Below are 14,332 nucleotides of genomic sequence, written 5' to 3' on the forward strand. Positions count from 1 at the left end.
TCCAAGTGCCCACAGGCGTTCCAAAAACTGGAAACACATGAGGGCTCCAAATACGATAGATAAGCTGTTTGTCCTGGTCGGTTTGCATGTTTACAACCTCTACAAGTTGACAGTTTTCATTCTACTTTGCATATCAACTCTAGAAAAATGTTTCACCACGCTGAATGTTTCTTCCAACAACTGGCTCCTCTGAATACCATTTTGGAACCATGCAGCATTTATTTTATTGATCAAGTGGGATTTATTTTCTTATCCAATCTCTTTTCATCTCTGTTTGAACCCAGCCTGAAGTTCAGCTGCAAAGAGAATTTGTCATGTGACTGATGGCCGCAGCTGAGACATACAAGGCTTCTCAATGGTGCTAATTGAGAAGCCATGTCTAATATTGAATTAGACATCTAGAATAAGCTGGTTTTGATGAAACATCACAGTTGTTTTTTTTTGTGGGTGGCTGTGGCTCAGGTGGTAGAGCGGGTTGTCCTCTAATCGCAAGGTTGGCGGTTTGATCCCCCACCCCTCCACAGTCGAAGTGTCCTTGGGCAAGACACTGAACCCGAAATTGCTCCCAATGGCAGGCAGCACCTTGCATGGCAGCTCTGTCACCATTGGTGTATGAATGTGTGTGTGAATGGGTGAATGAGAAACATTGTAAAGCGCTTTGAGTGCCGCAAAGGTAGAAAAGCGCTATATAAGTGCAGACCATTTACCATTTACCATTTTAAGCTTTTTGAGCTGGCAGGTTTGTCAGGTTCAGAGGGTTAAAAGTGTGTCACAGAGTCAGGACCGGCTGGAGTGTTTTTACTCTTGAGGTCTAAAATTGCCACTGCTCAGACCCTGCAATGAGATGTATTCCCCATAAAGGTTGTCGTGTCAATTCTAAGCGCAAATTGATTACCTCAGTTTGTAGAAATGACGGGATTGTGGTGTTTGTGTGTGTGTCCAGTATGAAGATACACAGTCCCAGCTGCTTGACCTTCGTCAGCGCTATGAGAGAACAGAGCAGGAGAAGCTGAACATCCACCAGGAGTTGGAGCAGTGCAGGAGCAACCTGAAGCTGCTGCAGGACAAGGCCAGCTCTGTGAGTTCACACATACACACACATTTCCTTTTAATAACACCAAAGACTATATGGATGATTTGTGACCTTCGTTTCTCTGTTAGTACAGCTTTAAACTCAGATGTTTTTCCCCACAGTTTCTTTTGATGAAAGTTTAATGTAGGAGCAGCCAGACCTGCTAGCCTTAGCCCACCCGGCTTCCCAGTTCACAGCCTCCCTCCTCGCTACTTACTTGCTAACAGGACACAAAAATGTCTCCCCACACCCATGTTGTTTGAATCTAACAAAAAAGCACTGCCCACAAAACGTTGTGGTGGAAGTAAACACATTACTAGTATCAAAATATCATTTCAATTGGGATTCCAACTGTCGCAGCTCTATGTGTGTTGACATGAGCACAGAAACGCTACACTGAGGTGACATCATGAGACATCGTTTTCTGTCCTCCCTTTTCATCCTGAGCTGATAAACTGAAGCTGCTAGAAAATCAGTGAGGCGGAGCAGCCTCTTCCTCTGTCACCCCCCTTCCTCCTCTTCCTCCTCTTTTCTCTCGTCTACCTGCCCTCCTTACACTCTGCAGTCATTTGTTGATGTGACAGCAAATGTTTATCTTGTTTTTCAGGCTTTGGTTTGACAGAGCGTTTCAAAATAAGAGTCCTAATCCAGAATCACTGGATTACATCAACAAGCTTTGTTTTAACCAACAGTTCTAAAGAATAATTCCTGTTTATCACAACACCAGTCTTGTTGCCACAGCTTGGCCTTTTATTTTTTATCAGTAATGATTACATTGCAGTCAGAGATAAAAGTCAGACAGTCAAACATTCAGGCCGATAAAAAACAAAACTCTACCTTAGGAAGAGAAAGTTAATGGTACATTTATGACCTAAAGTGTTGCTTTATCACTTTTCTCCTCATAAAGCAGCGCCAGCGATGGTCCGACCAGTCAACCTGAACACCACAAGCCGACACATTAGTGATAATCATCTGCGCTCACGTTCAGATTTACCTCCATTTTAAAGGTGTTTAGTTAATCTGGATGAACTGCTGGTGTGTCTGCAACTTGATTGTGGTTGTAACGCAACACATCAGCCGGTGTCTCTTACATCAAATAGCACCTAAAGCATAGACGAGAAGGCACTAAAAAAATGTCCACATTTTTTGTCCTGAACTTTACACTTAAACTCAAGCTGATAAACCGAGTCACAGAGCATTGGTTACAGATTGAGTTTTTCTCTTTCATTATTATGTATGATACATCCTTTAATGTACTGTTCAGTCACACTTTTGCTGTAAATACCGTACTGTGACTCTCCATCACTGTGGTGTGGATGTCAGAACTAAGCTGTGAGAAATATTTATGCAAAGCGATCTCACAGACTGATGCAGCAGCAATGCTACGTATCTCATGTCTGATAAGTGCTTTATTCATATAATAATTGACCAAGCAATTAAAAATAGGACCCAAGTTGTGTTTAGGGCTGCAATTAACAATTAGTTCAATTTTGTTTTTGATTATTCGATTAGTTTTATTTGTATACATGCCAGAAAGTGCTGAAAAATGTCGGCATTTCCCAAAACCCAAGATTAAATGTCATGTTTTATCCATGACCCAAATATATTCACTTTATCGTCATAAAGAAGGAAAGAAACCAGAAAACATTCACATCTAAAAACTGGCATTGGACTGGAAAAAAATTACACTCACTGATTAATTGATTATCTAAATTGTTGGTATAATTAATTTAATAGATGACCCCAATCTATTAGTCATTGCCGCTGTAGTTGTGATAAACTAGAATTATCCTTTTTTTTTTTTTTTTACCAGGAACAAAATGTATTTGCTCCTCACTGGACACAAAACTGTTTAGTTAGTGTTTCTTATGTGAGTCTGTTTGGAGACTGTGTTCATTCCTGCTTTTTTTTTTCTCATCAAATGGACCTGATTCCACTTGGCTTTAAACTCCAGCTGACTGATCACGGTGCTGTCAGACGTCCTGGTGTGGAAAGTGAATCAGCTGAAGCTGGTGCCGGATGGCTGCTCTTCTGCTGCGGTGTTTAGTGAATGTGGCTGTTGAATGCGTAGAAACTCTGGTGTTGCTTTGTAGAAGCAGCTAACGAGATACAAGCCAATCTTCCTACACCTCCCCCGTTTCTCTCTCTCTCTCTCTCTCTCTGTTTCTCCTCTCCCCCTTCCTCCCCCCTCGCTGTAGCTGCTCCATCCTCCATGTTGGTTTTGGTTGATTTGCCGGCTGATTTCTTCTTGTCCCTCTCCTCCTCCCCCTGCCCTCTCCTCCCCTCTAGCCATCCATATTGCAGCCTGTCCAAGCCATATTCATGGGCCTTGTCCTGGCTCTCCTCTACTGGTGTTTCGGCCAGTTGTGGTAGAAAGGTACACATCGATATGACATAAGTCTGTCTGTCTGTCTGTCTGTCTCTGCTGCCTCCATCTGTCCGTCATCTCTGGAAGGAAAGATGACTGAGGTGAAAACGTCCTGATCCGTGATGAATTCAGGGTCACAGATTGATTTTTGGGTGGAACTCAGTCGAAAAGTAGACACCACACTCTCAACCCAACTCAGGCTTTCCTTAGACAAACATTGTTATTCCTGCAGGTATCAACCCATGATCCCAACCTCGTCGTTTAAAGGTGCAGTGTGATGGGTAGACGAGCCATAGTACCATTGCACAGCTACACTGGATATGTAATGCAAATATCTGCAGTTCACTTCTTTATTGTCAAAAAGAAAGTTTCTGATATCAGCTTTGTCTTTCTTCTGTGACAAAAGACGTCACTTTTAGCATTCAGTTTTTCAGGGTTTCTCATTAGAGACACAGTGCCTGTATAAAGGATTCAGCCCTTTTCATGCTTTTCAACATTTAATCATGGTCAATGTAATGTGGCTTTTTTTTGACAATTAGCAAGATAAACTTATGTCAGAATGAAAGCAGATTTCTACAAATTAATGTAATAATTAAAACATGAAATAGCAATAATAGTATCTGCAATTCAGCAGATTTCCTCATTTGAATTCTGACAAGACAGAATGATCAGAAGCTCCTGCAAACTGGAGGCGGCTTGCTTTTCAAACAGAGTTCAACTTATTATGACAAGTTGTTTTATTCTAAACTCATCCACACTTTGTTGTAGATCCACAAGTGTGTCTGTAGACAGAATGTTAGCAATGCGCCATAAAGTTTAACCACAGTTCTCAAATAAATGAAACTGGGGCTTTCTACAGATTCCTCGCTGATGAGCTTTTCCCATTTCAGAGACTTGTCTAATGATCGTATCCATCACAGCAGCCCCCATGACTTCTGCTAACTCTGTTCAGATAGGAATTAGTTTTGGATTAGTCATAATGACATTTGAAACATCCGCAACTTTTATTTTGACGAGACAAAACTGAATTACAGATATCTGTATCTATCAGAGTGATGTTCAGAATAAAAGACTTGACTCTTCACCATGTAATTAGTCAAAATACCATTGATATCTATGATTTTCATTCTGAATAGTCAAACTCGGCTCGTAAGTGTTAGAATGGCTGCCATGGGAGTTTTGGAGCCACTGTCTACTGCTTCATAAGACTCAGTATGGAGTTGTGGAGGAGTTGAACCCTGAATTCTGATCAGCAGGACGTTGTCTTCACCTCCAACACTTTCCTTTAAGATTAAGTATCATCATCATGATCATCATCGTCATCATCATCATCATCATGGTGTTGGGTGCTTGTCTGCTGGTTTGAGCAGCTCTAACTGCATGGCCGTCAGTCACGTGTTCTGCTCTGCTGCTGCTAACACTAAACTCATCCACAGACCGTCCACTTAAAGGGATACCTCAAGGAAACACGAGTCCTTCAGCTCCATAAAGGAGAATGCCTCCTTTTTTTTTACCGTTATACCGTGTCCTCACTGGTCGCTGTTGGATATACAGTAGGTTTGGAAATAGCAGGAAAACAACCAATGGAGGTATAAACAGTAATCAGGTGCCATTCATTTTGTAAAACACAACTGTGCTTTTTCAGCTCCGATGGGCAAAAATATGGTAAAATAGTCATTTCAGGGAGAAACCTGTCAGTGACTGTAGTGATCTGGCTCTTCAGCAAATTCATCCTCATCTGCAGTTTTTGTTCCTAAACTTTAGTTTAGTTACAAAATGTGTGCAGTTTGTGACCTTCACTAAACATTAAAGACGAACCAAAGAAGCTCCATTTATAAGACAGATGGTTTTTTTTGCCGTCAGTAAATTCCCACAACAGACCAAACCAACCAAGTGTATCTGAATAATCCATCACACGTAGTATAGTTTTTGTTTAAACATGCGACAGTTTCCTAAAGTAGTTAATAAGTGTTGTTTTTAGAGTTATTCCACCCTATTCTGATTGGTTGAAACTTTATTATTTAAAAACATTTAAAATGGCGTCTATGACATTTTAGATTGATATATAAAATACTTTCCAAGTACTTTTTTTTCTTCAATTGCCTGTTGACCCACTTTCATCACATTTTTTTTTCACATTGAAGTTAAACACTTACAGACAATATCTCAGGAGTTATTAAAGATAAAAGCCTGACATTCCCGCTGCTACTACCCATCATGTCATTTAAATGAATTCACATCAAATAGACTCTGATTATGGGTGACTGAAATATGAAAACAGTTGAATTTTTTTTAAAGTCAGCTAGTGATATTTTCTGAAGCACACATCGTTTCATGTCATGATAATATAAAAACAAATGGTATAGAATATTTTTAAGAAGAACAACTTGACCATAACAATGAAAATCCAGCTGTGTGCTTCAAGACATTTAATGACCACTTCAGTCATTTTTCAAGTCATTTTCAATAGTTTCTGAGCTCCTGTTCTCTGAAACAATTTCATATGTCAAGCAAGAATTTTGCAGATATCTATGTAAATATTGTAAATATATGCTGTAGAGTTTTCAGGCCAATCAGAGATGATCGAGCAGAAATTGTTCCAAAACAATCTGATGAGATCATGTGGAGTCCAGCCTTCAACTAGGTGTTGTTGTATTGTGGCTGATGCCGTTTAACTGTCCTCGAGCTAATTAAAGGAGCAGTTTAACCAGAGCAATAGAGTCGCTACTGATAAATAAGACGAAGGCAACACGTGTTACTGCATCAGTTTATTGGTCAGTACATAAGATTTATTGACAGGAATTAAAATAAAGATTATTCTTGAACATTTTCCCCCAAATTTAGCCCGTTTAGTTTGAAGGGAGAAATATTTTAGCACAGGTTTTATTTGCAGAAGGAGAAAAAGGTTGTAAAACCTCACTTTATATTTAGACAAAGACTTGTTTTAAATGATTAATCATAAATTACAGTCATCCTAAATTTCATTTAAGTATCCGACAATATGAAAAGAAACGCCCCGCGGTGTGATCAGTCTAAACAGCAACAGCTCCATGTGCTTGTGAGAGGTACGATTGTAGAAAAGGTTCTTTGTTAGTTTATTTCTGGCTGGGTATTCCTGTGATGCCGTGAAGATAAAGGCATCCCTTTAAGGAGTTGGTCTTCATGTCACTAACACTCTCCTCCTGCTGCTGCCTGCTTCTACATTCATTCATTCTCTTTCTCTTCTCCTCCCTCTCAGGTTCGGTGCTTCATTTTTTTACCTTCAGTTTTATGCGTTGTTTCTCTTCATCTTTTGCAACAGGGTTTGCGGTCTTATTAATTTCTGAATTAATTTCATTTTCCTTCCATTTCTTGCATCCAGTCCGCTTCTCACCCTCCGTTGTTTTTCTCTCATTGATTTGCTTCCAGGTTTGGCCTTCTGTTCACACTGACTCATTCATCTCCTTCCGAGCATCGTTTCTCGTTGTCATTTGTTTTCTCTCCAGCCATCGATGCTTTTTTATTTCCATCATGTTCCGTCCTGTGTTTGTGTTTGCTGCTTGTCTGTTCATTCGCCAACGTCCGACCAGTGTTTCCAGTTGTTTGCTGTGATGGAAAACTGGTCTGTAACTTTTTTTTCCTACTCAGGTAACCTCTTCGATCTCGTTTATTTGCTGCTTCCAGCTGACTTCTTATTTTATCTTTGTTTTTTTTTTGTTTACTCCTGTCCTCTACCTCTTCTGCAGTCCCAAAAGATGATATTTATTCTTTAGTTTTCTCTTGTCAGTGTTTTAGGCCGTTATCTTTTTGTGCACGATTGATGGTAAAAAGATAATTGACTGTAAATCTCTTCCGTGCAGCTTGCTTGTATTAGATTCATGTAGCCTCGTCACGGTGGAGACGTGACGTTCTTTCACCTCAAATCAGCGCAACACACATCTGATGTGTATTTGAAGTGTTGACAAGCGCAGCCAGTAAAAGTACGACAAGCCTAGAAGCAGTGAAAACAGCCAGCAGCACATTAATGTTAGCCTGTAGATAACAACACGTCTGCTGTGTGTGTGTTCTCCGATTCAGAAACTCATTTGCTGTTGTTGCGGTAGGTATCTTCACCCTCTGAAGGTCACATTTTGACTCACTGTGGGCTCATGTGTTGTATAAAGACCTCTAAGGAAACAACACAAACATGTCTCGAGGTAGAAACGTCAGTATGTTGTATTATTCCAGACAGAACATGGAATCAACATGTGCAACATTTGTTCAAGTGGCCCAGAGCGTTAACTCTACATACTGTAGATATTTTACTACTCACACTTTTCATTTGTTCCCATACGTGTCTCCTATCTGCTTTCTCTAAACACTACCTGCAGTTCAGATGCAAAGTCCTGACATTTTTTGATTTTTTTTTTTTGCAAAACCTGGTTCAAAATGTTAACTTTTGGTGAAATTTTGAGAAAATTAAGTCTTTTTAAATAAAATACTTTGATTTAAAGGTTTGATGGGGATCATTTTTCTGACAGAATGGCATCACAGGTGTTTAGTTGAGACCTAAAAATTAGTTTTTATAGTTTCTAGCTTTGATAAATGATGGGTTTTTTTTGTTGTTTTTTTAAAGATTTTTTTAGGCCTTTTGGCTTTATTTGATAGGCCAGAGAAAGAGACAGGAAAGTAGGGGAGAAGAATGGGGGAAGGACCTGCAGCAAAGGGTCATGAGCGGGACTCAAACCTATGACCGCTGTACATGGGACGCCAGCCCAACCAGGTGAGCTATAGTGGCGCCCAAGATAACAGACCTTTTAAACTTGCCGACCAGTTTTAGAGTTCAGTGGGTTAAACTCCCCTGACCGCGGTGGACACAAAAACTCGTGATGATTGCCGTGCTGTCAATCACTTCCTATTTTTTTTAGTAGTCCTTCCTCTGAAATCTATTTTTTAATTCAGTGCATCAGAAACTTTTCTGAAATGCTTCCTGGGTTTTTCCACTGCCCTCCGAGCTGCTGCTGTCGACTTTCATCCATCGCCACAGTTGCTCCCATGTGAGCTCCAGCAAACCAGTCACTGCTGGTTGACCTAAAATGCATCACTCCTGCTGATGCAGAGAGCTTTATTTGGTGCTGTGTGGGCCACTGAAGGCAACGGTGCTCAACTCCAACTGTAGAATAATGTAAACAATCTACTGAGTGGTTTTGATTTCTATAGACTGGTTTGTAGTGTTTTATAGCAGATGGAATAATTTTCTTATTATTTTGGTTGCAACTTTGTCATATAGAGTTTATTTGTTATTATTATTTTTTAAATCATTTTTGGCAGTTTAAGTCCACATCAGCTGTTGAGCTAACCTCAGCAGCGACTGCAACGTCCTCCATTAATAAACTCTTTACCATGAGATGACGAACCTGTGCAGCCAACAAAGAAGAAATATCATCTTGTGGACTGAATTCCAGCTTGGCTTTTTATTTCCTGCCGTCCCTCTGCTCCTCTTCAGCCTCCTCCTCCTCTCCTTACTCCTTCTTCTCTCTGTTCTGGTTTCGGTCTTCCTCCAGCTGGAGTCGTGACGTTCAGGCACTGCAGACTAACTAACTTGACTTTCCTCCTCTCTGTTTGTGTGGTCGTGTCTCGGACAGAGCGGCTGGAGCCCCTGGATGCCGGTCATCGCAGTGATGGTCGCCGTGACGGCAGCCGTCCTCTACCCAAACCTCTCCAAGAGCAGCTCCACCTAAGACACAAACACAGCGCTGTGAGGAGAGCATCACTGCTTTACTTGTATAAAGTCTAATTGTACATAATTGTAGAGGGAATATAAAGGTTGTGGTTTCTACAGAGGACTCAGATGCTTCTTGGTTTATTTTGATTTTGTGTTGTTGTTTTTTTTTTTTGTTGTTCTGGGGAGTTTTGTTTTTATTCTCGGCTCTCTCTCAGCTGTGGTGGGGGCTTTTTGGTTTTTCGTCTCTCTGCTGATTTCTGGGTAACACCTTGTTCTCCAGTCGGCCGCCGAGCTTCCACGCTAAACAAAAAAAACCTGCCTGATGTGACGTTCACACCGGGCGAGCGGAGCTTTCCAGCAGCCTCAGTGCAGGTGGAGGAACACGATCCTCCTTCATCACTGAAGGAAAGACAGGTTTGCCGGTTTTCACAGTTTTCAGAGAGGCTGCAGATGGTGTTTATCTGCAGCTGTGACCGGGCTGCAGCTTTATTTTACTCATTAACTACTTCAGACCAGCTCTGTGCGTTCACCTGCCTCCTACACACATCTCCAATATCGGCATCGTTTATTGAACCTTTTTTACTGCAGAAGCTGGCAGGCTGTTGAGGGCCGGCGTGAATCTTTCTGCACGTTTTGATCACAAGAACCGATGTCAGTGCCATTTTTAACTCCAGGTTAGATACATCTTGAGCTGTTCTGGATCTCATTGCTGATTGGTTAAACTTTTTTTTGCCATCCTAATGTCCTTGTTAGGTCGCAATCCTCTCTCAAACATTGCCATCATAGCATATGCCACGTACGCTAACAGAACAAACCCCCCGTTGTTCTATTTCCTACATTCTCCTAGAAATGGAGCTACATCTTTGTTAGCATTCTATCAAATCAAACAGTGGAAACAGAAAGGCGTAAAGGGCTGCGTACAAAAACTCCCGCGCATGGTGGCAGTGAAAAGCTGCATACTTCCTTTAGGGATTTAAGCTGCAAATGTTTGTCTTTGACTTTTCCATGCAAAAACATATATGCACATGTTCTGTTTTTTTTTTTTTTTCCTGGCTAGAAGTTAGCTTTGGTTGCTGCAGGTGTCACATCAAATTCAAGGCTGAATGACAAACCTGGACATGTGGGCGTCACACTGAACACTTTGGCCTCATCCAGGCCCAGTGAACCTCCATCACGTCACACTGGAGCTCAGTAAGAAACCGGCATAATGTAAAGCGTGCATCTGGGCTGTAGGAGCACAAGCGAAGCACAGACAGTGACGAAGATCGCATCGGTTCACCTCCATCGCTGCTGCAGTCGACTGAGTCTGTTGGAAAGTTTGTTTCAGGAAGTTCTGCTCTGTTCTGCTTCAGTCGGCCACGTTCCAACACAGCGCTTTCTGTCCTTTGTTTTTTCTCTCTTTTTTTTTTTTCTGTGGGAGTTTGGGGTCGGGGTTAAAACTTGAAGCCAAATTTTAAAATAACATCTGATTTATTTGTTTTGGGGTTTGTTTTTTTTTGTTTGTTTTTTTCAAATTTCTGGGGAGGGGGGGCACAGAAAATGGGGTCAAAGTGCCTCTGATGTAACTAACACCACAGTTTGTGTATGTGTGCGGACAACCACATCTGATGAACACACACAAACACACACACTTGTGTTTATTGATCTGTCCGAGGCCTGTTGGTTTTTAGGAGTCTGACCAGCTTTTTCCTGAGCTTTCAGCTGCCGCTCATTGCCTTCTTGGCCCAGTGGAGGCAGTTCAGGGCTGCGACTGGTGGCTGTTTACATGTTCTTGATTAGTATTTTAATTTAATCCAGAAAAAGTCAGTCAAGAACCCAACACAATGTCTTGTTTTGACTAAACAGCTGGAATAAACACACTGAGCAGCTGATGAAGCCTGTGAGATGGAGGTTAAAAGCTCTGGAAGCGGCTGATAAATGATGGAGTTATGTGACAGACTGAAATATCTCTTCAACGGATCAACATTTGGTTTCATGTAGCACCACCGTCTGGTCGAGCTTTAGTCCTCTACAGAATAGCTCAAAAACCATTGACCGAATTCTGTACAAAAAGACAAAAAAAACTGAGTTACTGTTGTCATGCTAGGCTACCGTTAGCTTTATCATGCTAATGTTAGCATTGAGGCCAGTGTTTACATGCTAGCTACACGTTAACCTACAGCGTGAAGGACGGGTGAGACTTCTGGTTTAGTCCTTCTGATCATTTTCCTAACGTCACAACGACATCACAGTCTGTTTTGAGCAACCTCGTGTCATCTTAAGAACAAGTTTGTATCACAGATGTTCTCCAGTGACTCTGATACCGAGGATGAGGCTGCGTTCGTGTCACGTCTCATATCAACACAGAAGTCCTGATTTATCCATTTTGGCATTTAATTGTTGGAAAATGTGCAAATCAGTTAAATATGTTCATGTGCTTCTCACTGATTGAACCCAAACTGAGCAGAAGGTGCTGGATGTTTACGGCTCCATGATGTGAATGCTTGGAAGTCATCAACTTTATCACTTTTGTTCAAGATAAAATTACTTTATCCATAGTTTGCCGAACACATTTCTCAACAAAGAGCTTTGCAGCTTCACAGCTTGAACATCTTCTGTTTGTTTTTGATGAAATCTTCGGTTTTCTTTTATGAAAATTCTCAGATGTGTCCAAACTTTTAACAGAAAGGAAAAGTGACCAATGTGTTTTGTCAGACCAGCGTTTGAACTTCCAACACTTGAGGCCTCTGCAGAAGAGTGTGTGTGTGTGTGTGTTTGTGTGTGTGTTGTTGTTGTTGCTGTTGAGGGGAGGGTTGTGGGTCTGTTCACACTCTGGACTTTTTGAGCAGTGCTCGTCATCGTCCGTGTACTCTGTCTCGTCTCCGTGTTTCAAAAAAAGAAAAAGAAAAAAAATAGACAACGAACAAATATTCCCGATGTTTAAAGAGAAAAACACTACAGTACAGAGAGAGAATTGTAAAATAAAATGTTATTGAATGACGTGCTACTAGACTTATTTTGTTAAAATTGTTTAGAGATATGAGAGGGGGCTATGTAGAGGATATGATGATGCAGATGTATTGAATATGCAGAGCGATGTTTGGATTAAAGTTGTAGCAAGCTGACCCACCAAACCTGCTTCCAGCGTCTTCATTCACACAGTCTGTGGGAAATAATGTGAAATAGTCCAGCAGATGTCAGAGGAATCAGTCGTTTTGTCATAAAAGCACAAAAACTGTCATTAAAAACAACATGGTGGCCATTTGTCCAGAAGGCCGGCGTACTGGATGGACTCCTGCCACTCATCCTCACTGCTTACTTCACTCACCAGTCATGTCACTGCAAATATGAACTTTAGCAACTGCAGTAAAATGTAGTTAAATCAAACTGTCATAATTCAAAGTACCTGCATAACTCACCACGTTTTTACTGCCAACAGGCTAGAAATAACTCCTTAGTGCAAACTCATTTAAATATGGAGCTGAATTAACAAGATTTAATGGGTTTATAGATGTTTTCTGTTGCCAGAATCAAATTAAAAAATGTAGAAATGTTGATGTCACAAAAGTTGGAAAAGTGAGTAAAAAAAAAAAAAAAGCTAAAATTCAATAAATGTGATTCCTGTGCCCACTTTCTTGGAAAATGGCCACAACTTAGAACTTTTGTAGTTATTTTTTATCTCCATGTTGGGCCGATGAGTCATGCACATGCCAAAATAAATGCTCGTATGATAGTTTAAAGGATTTCTCAGTTATCTGTCCCACTAACGGGACGATGCTGCTTTTCAATCAAATTAGGGCTATAAATGTGTAATGTTTAATAATGTGTACTTTCAGATTTCTTGGAAGAGCTTAATCTGAAACATCAAAACTGAAAGCTGTTATTTAATCTTTTTAAAATGATGTGTTTCCAGAAGTTTGATGTACTTCTGAGGTTCACTTTGTGATCCAGTGAGAAGACAAACAGGATGAAGCTCAGACATGAAGTCATGAAGAGCAGCAGCATTAAACAGGCCTCGACATGTATGTCCGATGTTTTCTCCAGCTGTCGTCTCATGTCTTCACCGTCTTTTAACTGGGGAGGGGGGGAATACTACTGTTTTAGAGATTTTCCCTATTATGTTAAATTGCACATAACATCCAGGAAAATCACCCAAAAAAAAGTATTGATTATGTCCAATCCTTCCCATGTCAGTCTGTTTACAGGATGTCATTGTTGTTTTTATATTTTTAAAAAGTGGAACATTTCAAAAACAGTCTGGGCTGCATCAGTGATGAGCAACAACATTGATTCTGATGCAGTATTATTTTTTATGCAGTGTAAAAATTAAAAAAAAAATGTTACTCTGGACCTTAAGGACAAAAATTTGTTTGTCAAAAAAATAAACAAAAAAACAAAAAAACACCACATACATGTTATACACTATCATTATTTTCTACTTTCATTGACTCATTTTATTTCACCAACATACGTCCTGATCATAATTACCAAACATTCATTCATTTTCAGGATTTTAACCCTTACAATGCCTGTTTGTTTGCATGATGCCATTGTTTTTGTTTTTGTTTTGTTTTGTTTTTTATTTTTTTAAAAACACACCAAAAATGAATTGTTTTCCATAAAATAAGAGTGAAGTGGAATTTTCTTTTTTGGATTATCACAGGCTCAGTTTTGTCATTGATTCACACCAACATTTTCATGCATTTTTAATTTTTTTTAATGCTGTGTCAGATTATTTTGTAAAAATAAAAACTCACATTAGACAATAATAATATCTATAGTCAAAAAAATGCCATAAAAAAGTTTTATATTACTATGATTTTCCACATTTGATAACTCATTTGTTTTCTCCAACATTATTTCTGGATATTACAACCAAATATTCAGTGGTTGTGGGGATTTGAACCCTCTGCATTCTTATTTTTGAGCAGTATAAAATCACACAGGCTTAAAGTCCATGTAAAATGCCGACTGTTGTTCATTACTCCTATCAAGGCTTTTACCTCCCAACTGGACATCACCTTATATTGCGCAAAACAAACAAACAAAAAAAACACGTTTACAGTTGAAGAGTCGTCTAAGTCCTGCTCATTGTCTGCAGGCTGATTATCTCCAGACTTTCTCTTCATCCTTCCAGGTGGGATACAAAATGATCAACCCCTCAAAACTACACATACTTATAGTTTGTGGTTGTGATTGCATCTGTAGAAACTCACTGGTGGTCTAAAAT

General features: G+C 40.1%; 1 protein-coding gene across 3 annotated transcripts in view; it reads left to right on the forward strand.

Moving 5' to 3' along the window:
• The window catches only part of slmapa (sarcolemma associated protein a), a 51,319-nt gene extending 39,083 nt beyond the window's left edge, over window positions 1–12,236 (forward strand). For 2 of the 3 annotated variants that reach the window (XM_008302732.1, XM_008302730.1), the window contains 2 exons: window positions 944–1,078; window positions 9,044–12,236. In XM_008302732.1, the coding sequence (XP_008300954.1) occupies window positions 944–1,078; window positions 9,044–9,139 (231 nt within the window). In that variant the 3' untranslated portion in view covers window positions 9,140–12,236. Of the gene's footprint in view, window positions 1–943; window positions 1,079–3,361; window positions 3,450–9,043 lie in introns of all 3 variants that reach the window. The other variant, XM_008302731.1, reaches the window with a different exon arrangement.
• The last annotated feature ends 2,096 nt before the right edge of the window (window positions 12,237–14,332 follow it).

The sequence above is a fragment of the Stegastes partitus genome, unplaced genomic scaffold (assembly GCF_000690725.1).
Source record: "Stegastes partitus isolate 25-593 unplaced genomic scaffold, Stegastes_partitus-1.0.2 Scaffold1865, whole genome shotgun sequence".
Taxonomy (NCBI): Eukaryota; Metazoa; Chordata; class Actinopteri; family Pomacentridae; genus Stegastes; species Stegastes partitus.